The 12172-nt window shown below is 46.1% G+C and overlaps 1 protein-coding gene across 3 annotated transcripts in view; it reads right to left on the bottom strand.

Moving 5' to 3' along the window:
* The window catches only part of LOC119454373 (uncharacterized), a 239663-nt gene that overhangs the window by 164950 nt on the left and 62541 nt on the right, over positions 1-12172 (bottom strand). For all 3 annotated transcript variants that reach the window (XM_037716327.2, XM_049668408.1, XM_049668406.1), the window contains exon 7: positions 10525-10693. In XM_037716327.2, coding sequence (XP_037572255.2) covers positions 10525-10693 — 169 coding nt within the window. The remainder of the gene's footprint in view (positions 1-10524; positions 10694-12172) is intronic.

Consider the following 12172-nt stretch of genomic DNA (forward strand, 5'->3'; position numbering starts at 1 on the left):
ATATGCCGATGATATTACTTATATGCCGATGATATTACTTTATGGGCAACGCGCGGATGCCTGGCTAGCAAGGAGCAGACATTCCAAGAGGCTGCAACAGCAGTTGAAAATTTCGCCATGGCCAGCGTGCTCAGTTGTGCCCCAGATAAATCCGAAATTATCAGGGTACATGAAAAAAGATACAAAAGTAATGGAGACATAGACATAGAAATCGAACGAGTCAAATTAAAAGAGGTAACCGTTTCAAGAATTCTGTGTTACTGGGTTCAGAGTAACGGAAGAGCAAACCACAAAAGAAACATGTTACAATCAGCGACAAAACAAGTTGCCAGAATGATACAAAGAATAACGTATCACAAGAAAGTCGCAGTTTCGCCCGAAAGGCAAAGCATCGATTGCAATAGGAAAATAGTAGACAGCTATACGAAATAAAGAGAGTAGTTTTATCCGCCGTATAAAGTTGTAAATGTTCGCTTACTAATTACAAAACGCTTAACCTTGCACTCAGCCGCGCAACGCTTGAAATAGCGAAGCTGGGCGATCGTAGCCCAGCATTTTCTGGAAGTGCACGCGAACCTTTCACCTTATTACTCTTGATGATAATAATTTCTTTTCGCGCGTCTCGAATTTACGGCCGTCACTGCGTGTTGCATAGCGTAGCTTGCAACACCGACACCCCGTCGCAATGCCGACAACGCGTTTCAGCAGACCCGCTCCGTGAATGCGTCTCTCTCTCTCTCTCTCTCGATCTTATAGCGCGCAAAACCTCTTCACCTCGCAGAGCACGAGCGTGTGAACGCGCCAGCTACGGACAAAGACGACGACGCTCGAACACAAGCATATGGTTCGCATAAATGCATGCTGGGCAAGCGTGGCTGCATTGCCTACGCTTGCCGAGCATGACTGTATAGCTTATCCAAAATAAGTACTCGGGTCCAAAGTAAGAATAGCCTAGTGGTTTCGACGCTCGCCTTGGAACCGGGGTTACGCTGGTTGGAATACCGCCTTGGCAAGAAAGTTTATTTTCTTTTGTTTCTTGCTACGCACCACAAAATACGGCCGGCTTAAACAGCTTTGCTGTTTAAGCCGGCTGCTTGCTTCTCCGATGCTGCTTGCTTTCTCCGATGCGTAGCCGTACCGGACCCACCGAGCAGGAAAACTAATGGCCGCAGTTCCCGAGGCATGAACTACGTCCACGTCGCAGTGCAGAAGCCCTCTGCCCCTCTCCAGCCAACGTAAAGGAAGTGTATGTTGAAGGAATCACCGTCCTGGGACTTGTCGATACAAGATCCGCCGTATCCGTGATTTCCGCTGAACTGCCGCATAATAAGGAAGGTTCCAACGCCTTTCCCCGACCTCTCCCTTCAAACCGCGAACGTTCAAGACATTACGCGTCTCGCTGCCTGTACTGCTCGAGTCTTCATTCACGGACTTCTGTATACCGTCGAATTCGTCGTGCTGCCCTTGTGTTCCCATGACATTTTATTAGGCTGGGACTTCCTTGCAAATAATAACGCCATTGTTGACTGTTTTCGCGCCGAACTCGAACTTTCTGCACTTGACAATTTTGAGACAATCGACAACCGCCCTTCTAGTGATAAGCTGTTTGTGTCCGAAGACAATGCCATTCCTCCGTGCTCTTCCCTGCTTGTGCCCGTCTCATGCGGTACTATTTCCGATGGCACTGTTATCTATACACCATCTGAAGTGTTCATTCGCCGCAAATGTTCTCCGCTGCGCTTTGCTCTCCTTACTCTTCGCAGTGGCGTCAAGAAGATGCTTGTCGACAATCCCACGGCGTGCCCTTTACCTATATTTCATGGCGAATGCCTAGGTTTCGTTCAGCCGGTCGACACCTTTTGCATCTTTGACGTTCCTGTCGCTTCTACTTCTACGAACCTTGGCGCTGTTACTTGGGACCCTGCGGTTGATTAATCATTCCTCGACGCTTTCCACCGCTCCATCGACGATGAAACGTCATCTTCCGAACGAAGCCAGCTGCTCACTCTCCTGCAGAAGTCCCGCACTTCTTTCGACAGCCCTATTCTCAGTTTGGGTCGCACATCGACCGTCTTTCACCAGATAGATACAGGCAGTCATGCACCTCTACGGCAACGCTTTTATCGAGTATCCGCCTCGGACCGTCGTGTAATTGACGACCAGGGGCATATTCTCTAAGAGTCTACCTAGTGGACTGTCCATTTCGGCGACCGTTGATTCGCTGCTGCTTGACGTGCAGGAAGGTGCCGGCCAGTCTCCTTCCTGCATGTCAAGCAGCAGCGAATCAACGGTCGCCGAAATGGACAGTCCACTAGGTAGACTCTTAGAGAATACCGCCCCAGGTTCCTGACATGCTTATGCACGGCGTTGTGCAGCCTTCAAACAGTCCCTGGGAATCTCCGGTCGTTCTTGTTAAGAAAAAGGATGGCTCTATTCGGTTCTACGTCGACTACCAACGTGTGAACAAGACAACGCGCAAGGGCGTTTACCCGTTAGGCGGCATCGATGACGCCCTCGAGTGTTTGCAGGGATCGGAGTTCTTTTATACGCTGGATTTGCGTTCCGGATACAGGCAAGTCCCTATGGCACCATCTGATCGACATAAAACAGCTTTCACATCTGACGGATTATACTAATTTACCCTGATGCCTTTCGGCCTGTGTAACGCTCCAGCCACTTTTGAAAGGATGATGGATAATATTTTACGCGGCTTCAAATAGAACACACGTCTAGCTACCTGGATGACGTAGTTGTCCTTTCCGCTGATTTCCGCACACACCTCAGCCGCATCGAGCACATTCTGAAGTGCCTCACTGACGCGGGACTTCCAACTCAACTTTAAGAATGTCGTTTTGGTGCCCGAAAGCTCACCATTCTTGGCCATGTCGTCTCGCGAGACGGAATTCTTCTGGATCTAGCCAAGCGCCACGCAGTCGCCGACTTTCCAAAACCGAAGAAGTTAAATGAGCTTTAAATATTCGCTGGTTTATGCTCGTATTTCCGACGTTTCATTCGAAAATTTCCACCCATAAGTACACCCCCGACAGACCTTCTAAACTGCGACAAAGAACTTTCAGGTTGGTCACACTCCTGCGATGACGCCTTCCCAATATTACGCCGCCAGCTAGCCTCGCCACCTATCCTCCGCCACTGAGACCCTGCAACCCCCACTGAAATTCACACCGATGCCAGCGGCGTCAGACTCGGCGCCGTACTCGCGCAACGGAAAGCGCGGTTTGACTAATATGTCGTCGCCTACGCTAGCCGAACTCTGAGAAAAGCCGAGATTAATCACTCGGTTACAGAGAAGGAGTGTTTAGCCATTATTTGGGCCCTTGGAAAATTTCGCCCTTATTTCTATTTCCACACTTTCGACGTCGTCACTGACCACCATGCCCTTTGTTGGCTTCCCACCCTCAAGGACCCATCCGGCCAACTTGCTCGATGCGCCCTTAAGCTACAGGAGCAAGACATCCGCGTCCTTTACTGTTCCGGCCGCAAACACACGGATGCTGATGCCCTTTCACTCTCACCGGTCTTAGCTCACAGCGCTTGCCTATCCGCCCTTGAGCCCACACCTACATCACATGCACGGCACGACATGCCGTCGGAGCAACGCAAGGATCCCTGGATAAGTATTCTCATCAGCATCCTTTCTGATCCGTCCAACTCTTCAACATCTCGCGCTATTCGCCGCCAGGCTACCCACTTCTGCATTCGCGATGGCCTTCTTTATCGTCGTAACTACCTTTCTGACGGTCGCAAGTGGCTTCTTGTGATACTCTGCCATATACATAACTCTATCTGCGACGCCTTACACTGTGGTTTGCGTGCTCATATACGCAGACCCACAGTAGCGCATGCCAGCGGCCTCTTGAAGAGCTACGCTCGACTACGCCTTCGATTTTATTGGCACGGCATGTATAACTACGTGCGAAATTCATTCGCTCCTGTGCTCAGTGCCAATACCGCAACTTACGTTCCGTACAAGTCTACCCGTCACAACCGCTTCCCTGCTCTAGTCGACCCTTTGTATTGACGTATACGGAGCGCTACCACCCACTTCAGCAGGGAACCTCTGTATTGTTGCAGTGGATCACTTGACCGGTTATGCTTAAACAGCCGCTCTGCCGACTGCTCACCGCCCGCGATGTGGCATCTTTTATGTTACGCCATTTCGTTCTGCGCCACGGTGACCCTCGCGAACTTCAACCATACTCTTGGTGATATGCTATCAATGCACGTTGCCTCTGATCATTCAAATTTGGACAAAGTTCTTCTTTTCGTTAGGTATGCGTGTAATACTGCGGCCCAAGCAACTACTGGATTGCCCCCGTACTTTCTCATATATAGAAGAAAACCTTCTAATACTTTCAATACAATTATTTCGTGTAAATCTGATGCGTCCAAAAGTACTCCACTGTTTGCAGCTGCTCGACATGCTGACGAACGCCGCCAGCTTGCCCACTATTTTTCCACCGTGGACCAGTGGCAGCAGCAATCCCGTCAACTGGCCGACCGTTCTGCACCAACATTTTCCCCTGGCTCTCTAGTCTGGCTTCGTCTGGTCTGGTCTAGCACCAATTTATAAAGTCTGTTACCAAACCATATTTCGAAGCCATGTTTTTAATGATATTGACATTTTTCAAGTCTCCGTAACTAGAGAGAACAAGATGCATTACGCGGAAAAAGTGGCAAATATTTCGACTGCGTGCTGATGGAAATCAGATGCATTTTTAGGCGATTTTGTCCCGCTTTTCTTCTCTTGAGCCAAAGTTGCAAGAACATTATATTTTCATTGTTGCCTTTTGGGGTACGCATATAATGTCTGTATCTTCGTGTAATGCCGGCTATGTGCATTTTCTTGGTAGTAACGGCGTCTTTATTCGTACTACACGAAATCTTGCGCAAGTGCTCATATACTGCCAGGTTACATGAGGCCAGTGTGTATTGACTTTCTGTAAATCTCCGAGCTGGTCTAGGCACCAATAAATAGCTACAGCAAGAAAAACTCACATTGGCTAAATCGGCTCTAAATGACCAGTAGATACTACAGTTTTATTTTGGTAGAAGAATATGCGTGCAGTTTGTTTAGTTTTAAAATTAGCAACCTTTAAATAGCGCGTAAGCAGAAAGCGCGTGCGAGTGATGGCTAGCCAGCCGGTTAGTTATGTCTAGTTTCAGTACATCGCCCCTGAGATTTTTCTTCGAGAAGCAAGCAGCTGCGGGCGGCGCTTAACCTCATGTGACTTCGTCATTTCCGGCGAGCGGCAATAGAGACATTTTCCTGAATTTGGGTATCAAAAACGCCTACGTTCGCTTGCTTTTCTTGACGTATCCGAGCGTATTAGAAACCAAAAGTTGCACGGTGGCTTCTGTATTACATCACCACAATCTGAAACTAGGCGTCTCACGTGGCTCAACATCTCGTTGCAGTTGGCTTCTAACGACCATGTTTGAAAGCAGTGGCAAGCACAGGCATAAAAACTAGACAGAGCTTCTTAAAACACAGCTGTTTCCATCTCACTATAGGTGCGGGGAATTTCCTCACGGATAACTTTATTAATGTAACCAAGAAATCTTGCCTTAAAACTATTTTGCCTTCGTTGAACTTAAATCAAAGTAAGGGCAGTACTTACGTAAGGGCAACTTAAATCAACGTAAGCTGCAGTACAAGATGAATATTCAAAATAAGTAGGCAGAGTGTCGTAAAAATACTCCAACTATTCCTTAACACGCCAAAGTACTCATATATGTTGAAATTTTAAATGACCGGTGTATACCAGTTGTGAGTGGAGCTCAAGGTCCGCCGGCTACCACGCTGTCTTCATGAAACAGAGACGGCACATCTTAAGCGCGTACTCTTCTTTTAATGGAACAGCGAATATGAAAAGAATGGCTTCATGCTCTCGAGCGAGCGGAGCTCGTGAGGCGCAATACGATGATGATGAACGATCGTCTGCTAGACGTATGAAAGAAGAAGTTCCAACATCTTCCCGCGCCCAGCAGATGGCGTTATTCAATTTACAATGGGTAGAGCAGTTGAACAGGGCGTCTGACTTCGGATCCGCCCGGCAAACGTAGTGAACAGGAGCAGACTTTTGCATCCCGTCAGTTATGTAGTTCCCCAATATTTTGAACGTCTCCACAAAAGTGTGGGCATTGTCGCTGTACATGATCTTGCATATTCCTCTTCGTGAAATAAATATCCTTAAAGCAAATAGGCATTTTTTGCAGTCATGTCTTCGCTAAATGTATGGCCCAAGTGACAGCGCAAGTAAATAGTGCAATATAAGCACATTGATGACCACTTTCCTTGACGAATAATGGTACAGCAAAGTCAACTCCTGTGACCAAGAAATGTTCGGTTTTGGTAAACCTGTCTTCTGGTAAAGGAGGTGTTTCTTGATGTACTGGCTTTGCTTGTAGCCGCTGACATACCAGGCATCGACGTGTGGTTTTCTTGACTAGTTGTCTGGCCTGTTGAATCCAAAATCGTTCAAAAATCTTAATCAGGGTATCTCGTACGCCGCTATGGATAACCTTCTTATGGGCTCGTCGAATAGTCAGCCTTAAGTCAGCTCCAATCAGAAGGTCGTCCATGTACATGGATTTCTGAAGCAGTACAGCTGTCGTTCTGTAGCTATCCTCGGCGCACCAAAAACAATTTTGCAACGTGGTCATCAAAAGAAAAAGGCTTGAAGTGGCTCCAAATGGCACTCAGGTCATCCTCCAGATTTCTTGTTCTGGTAAAGGTTGGTTTGTCCGAGGAAGCTCTGTAAAATAGAGGAATCGCAGTGAACCTCTGTCCTCCTCATGCAGGCCGATTTGAAGCAAGGCCTTTTCAACATCTGCTGTCATAGCTACCTTGTATCGCCGGAAACGCAAAGTAATGCGGCTTCGTCTGGGTTTAAGCTAGGCCCGGATTCCAAATTTTCGTGCAATGAGTTCGCTCCACGTTCATGCGAGGATGCGTCGAAAACGATGCGAATCTTTGTTGTAGTTCGGCCTTCCTTGATCACCGCTCGATGCCGCATGTAGTAAAGTCGAAATGAGCTCGTGGAACTTAAATAGGAAACTCTTTCTGCTGATCCTTCTTCCAGATATCCACGAATGGTCTTGTCGTACCTTTCCAATAGGCTGCGGTCCTTGCTGAGGTTGCGAATCAAATTGCCAAGACGTATAGTGGCCACAGAGAAATTGTCTGCTAAGTCCACCGTTTTCTCCCAAGGAAGTCGAACTTGATAACGACCGTCAATTCTAGTTATATTTTTCTCGAACTCTTGTAGCTTCAGTTCACTATCAAGCAGGCTTTCTTCATCAGCTTTGACACCTAGATTTTCCAGGTTCCAAAATCGCGAGAGAACCTCCGAGACAGTGTCTTCTTCTACGCAGGTTCGGAGCACAATGATGCTGGAATAGTGAACAATGCTGCCTGGGAGAGTAAGTGGCCCTTGCACAGTCCATCCTTATTTAACGTGCACAGCCTTTAAATCCTTCATTTCTTCCACACGGTTTTCACGTCGCCAGTCACAAGTTGCCAGTAGTAGTCTGAACCTATAAGTATATCTAGAAAATTTCCGTTATCTCCACCTAAATAGAGGGCTGTATATCCAATCCAGTTTCTTCCATCTTTTTTAAAACTTCATCTCGAATGGGAATGTGCTCGCTACAGATGTCCTCCACTTCTAATGCCTAGATTTCAATAGGTTTATCTTTCTTTTCTGGGAAGACGATCACGCGAACTCTTCTCATTGTTTTCTGAGTCTTCCGTCCTCCGAAAACTCCTACATTCACCGTTTCCTCTTCCAGAAACTGACAGCCGAGTGTGTGTGATGCATCTACCCGTATGGTAATAAAGCTGCGCTGGCTTCCACCGTCGAAGAGTATCTTGTAATGCTTTGAAGTTGCTGTGCCTGCCACTCTCGCCGTCAAGCACTGCAATAATATAACGGGGCTCGCTTGTTGAGAAAGAAGGTTAACTGCTGTCGCAGAAGCCTCATTATATTCCTTCTTGAAGTCAGGGTTACACATCAAGGTGACGTGACGTCGAGAACATCGATCACTTCTTCGCCTTCTTCTACAGTCCCTTGCTGTATGATCTTGTTTTAGACATCGAAAACGTCGTCCAGCCTTGGTGAGAATCTGCTTCTTCAATGTCAGATTCACTTCTTTGTTGTCGCAGACTGCAGCACTATGCCTAGATGATTTGCAAAACAGGCACAGGTCAGGCTTCTCCAACACATTTTGTAGAGCCGCTGTTGATGACACGTTGCGATGCTGAACAGTTCGCGATGCCTCTCTATTTTTCTGGACGACTTCTGGTGTTTTGGCAGACGTATACGTTGTCGCAGCTTCTCGGCACTGAAGTTGATGATTCATGTACGCCAGAAGAATTTGTAACTATTTCTCTGCTTTCGTCATCCGGTGCTCCGAGTCAACTTCCGCTTCATTCGTTTATACAGCTGTCGATGCATTCGTCGGCTTCTAAAGCTCATGAAATTTAGGCACTAAGTCTTACCGTAAAACTCGCAAAATAATCTCCCATAACATGGAACAGTACGTTGAGGGGCTCGTTCCAAGAGCTTTGAGGCTCCTTACATGCACCTGTACTTGGTCATAGAGATCTCGAAGTTGCGTGATGTTCCAAGACGACGAGATAGGTCTCAAATCTAAAAGGCTTCGAAGGTGCTCTTGAACTATTATGCTTTCATCTTCGAAGCGTTTCTTGAGAATATATATCGCGTCCTGATAGCAATCTTCAGTTGGCTGGAGTCCAGATATGGCCCAAACGGCTGCTCCACTGAGTAGGGTGCGCAGGTAATCGAACTTGTCAGCAGTACTGAGCTCTTTCTTATGGTGCACTGCCGTCGAAAACTTTGTCCAAAAACGGTGACATTGTTTTCGGTTACCATCGAATTTCATCAGTTCCAACTTCGGCAGTCTAGACTTGATGCTGACTGAAGCTTGGCTGCGCGTCTGGCACAAAGCTTGGGAGGTATGGCTGTATTGAAGCTCGAAACGAAGTTTTGATGTTATTGTAACAACCTTGTCTACATATTTGCTCGCCTCTAGCGTCTCACTCTCGATCAGATCGTCAGGCGTCTCGTTTAAAATTTTCTCGTCTGTTTTCGCTATCTGCAGGTAGAGTGCGTCAATCCGGTCATGTAAAACCCTGACCTGTGATTTTGCTGGCTCCTGCTGTTCCCGTATAATTCCTTCAGTTTCTTTGAGGACGTCGTCCAATTGCGAGCTTAGGCACTTGCGTCGTCGGAGTAACTGTTCCGTGAGTCAGTTGGCAGCCGGGAACTCTTCGCCAAATGCACAGGTATCGCAGCGCGATACCGTGAATCGGTGAGTTTGACGTTGTTAAGAAGCTCCCAGGGGGTGTCGGCACCATGTGAGTGGACCTCAAGGTGCGCCGGCTACCACGCTGTCTTGATGAAACAGAGACGGCACATCTTAAGCACGTACTATTTTAAAGGAACAACGACTATGAAAAGAATGGCTTCATGCTCTCGAGTGAGCGGAGCTCTTGAGGCGCAAAACGATGATGATGAGCGATCGTCTGCTAGACGTATGAAAGAAGAAGATCCAACACCAGTTTTCCTGTAATCCATGCTACTATCTTTATCACATTGTGGTATCTCTCATTTTCTGTATTGTCGCATTGTTACGTTGAGGTATTTTATTTTAAGCCTCTTCTTTGTCTCAATATTTGCCTTCCATTTGAGACTAACAGATAAATGTGGCGTCCACATGGTACGTATATCATATTGCGCAAATGTATTGAGAAAGACGGATCCTAATGCAATTAGAATTCTTCGGGGGCGTTATCCACTTCGCGTTATGTATCTAAGCTATTTTATGCCAAAGCATGGCTCACTGGATCAGTGCCTGATTGTCGTCAATTTCTCAAGATGGGTATGTGGCACACCAAAAAATGTTAAAATTGCCCCGGTGCAGGGCGGAATCGAACTCTCGTTGTACGGGTTCATCAATCACAACAGCCCGCAGCCAGATGGCATTATGTGTCGACGTAAGTACGAGAGATGAGGGCGACCACTCAGCGTCCATCGTCAAGCTATTTAATAAACACTCTGAACTTGAACATATGACATCTCTGCGCCTGTGTGTTTATTATATAATTATAATCATACAAATAAGCACCATAATATTGTTACGTTGCGGAAGTCACATATAAAGATGTATTTACAATATTTACAACAGAGGCAACGATACATAAAAAGATGGCCGTCAAGAGGGATAGCACTTCCACACGTCAAATCGTCTTCTCCTGCCTGGCGTGACTCTTGGTTGCGCCATAACAAGATATATTGCAACCTATAAAACACAACATCACCACACACCCGTCATAATCAATATTTATGATAGCATTAACGTCGCAAAACATCGCCAGAGGAGCGATGAGCCGCCAATTTTTCATCTGACACCGGACAAAAACTGCATAAATGCGAATACATCGAGAGTAAGAGTGTTGCCAGTCTAAAGCAATGTCTTTACCTTTTCCTTTTTGACGGAAGAAATAAAGTCGGGTACCGACCAATACTTGTCACTGATCACCAAGCGGGCTCCACAGCATATGAAATTGAAGTTGAAGGAAAATGACAGGTATATGGTGAGGTATTCGCAAGCCAGAGCGACGTCGTCCGCGTTGTAGAGGCCGGCAACTCTGTGAACGAATAACCGATTCAGACATGAAAGGCAAGTTACTACACTGAAATAGTTGGCTCTTCTCAAGGTTCATTGTGATATCAGCGTTGTTTCAAAATCAATGCCGGAAACGTTAACTCCTCACCACGCGGCATACTAATTCTGTGAACCCAAGTTTACATGGCTGTGATAATCAGTGCGAACATGTGGCAGAGAGCCGCTAATATTAACTTATATTCTACATTTCATCGTCTGCGATGCTACGGCCGCACATACATACCCGCCATGTCACAGTGCTCACTGTGTGAGCCACCTACTCGCATCTATATAGTTGAAGGATAGCTTTCGAGCTCTTTGTTTGCGTTCACGCTAAGCGGTAACAGCTAAGTCCCTTGTAATAGCGCATGTTGTCAGATCTATGACGCTCAAAGTGCAGCCTTTTTGGAACTTGACAAAAAGACAAACCAAATAACGAGAGTGCATACTTTTCCAGGACATAGGGCCTGTAAGTGAAGTCTATGGCTGCTCTCATTTAGAATGTTTTGTGAAGTTCGTTTTTATGGAAATTGTGCATGGGGGTGCGCAATCACAAGGCGCGCAATAGGTTCGTACATGAAAACGATATTCTGACAATTATTTTACATGAAAACAACGCAAAATTCAAGGCCGTTCTTTTGCTTTTTATCTGCGCATAGTGATGTATTTTACAAGCAAGGTTTTGTGGTTATTCTGTGTGGCAACTATTATTTTAATCTCTTTTATGATACAAATACGTGGGGTTGCTTCTAAGAAGTGTAACAGGGCACAGATCAGTGTTCCCCTCGGTTAAATGATGTTTTTTTACACAAAATATGGTTTCACACGCTATATTGTTTGAGGGTACTACTATGTTGCTGTTCTTAAAAAAAGGTATGTCCAGCGTAATATTCTACAAAATTTGCGTTAAGCGTACCATGTGCCACGAGATAACTTTTGTGGGAACTACAAAAGTAATCTGACGTTAAGAAGAACAACTCTACTCTGTTTCCGTACGGCCCTTAAAAGCTTACACAAGCACACGCAATGTCTTCTGCTGTATGTCATCTCAGGAGAAAAAGGGCATTAAGTGTTCCTATCACGTATCATACGTAGCTTTATTTATTAATGGGTACGTGATACAAAATTTTCTAGAAGCTTCAAATAGCTGGAGATCACGAACAGGCTTTCTGTCACATTTCTCAGCCAAACAAATGCTTGCCTAATTCTTTCACGAGACAAGAAAATAATGAGGTGCTACAAGAACAGTGTACTACGAGATCAGCTATTCGCACTACGCATTTTCATAGAATAGTTAGCCGTATGACAACCTTAGTTGTCATCTAATACTGAATTTCTCGTCGTATTTTCATTTTTATTCCATTTCCTTGTAGAAAACAGACGGGCTCTGTGAGAAAAAGTGAAGATATGCTTTACTTAAAACGCGGCGAGTCCCCGCTTCAAGGCACCGTGAGCGCCCGCC

Source organism: Dermacentor silvarum, chromosome 5, assembly GCF_013339745.2.
Source record: "Dermacentor silvarum isolate Dsil-2018 chromosome 5, BIME_Dsil_1.4, whole genome shotgun sequence".
NCBI classification, from domain to species: domain Eukaryota; kingdom Metazoa; phylum Arthropoda; class Arachnida; order Ixodida; family Ixodidae; genus Dermacentor; species Dermacentor silvarum.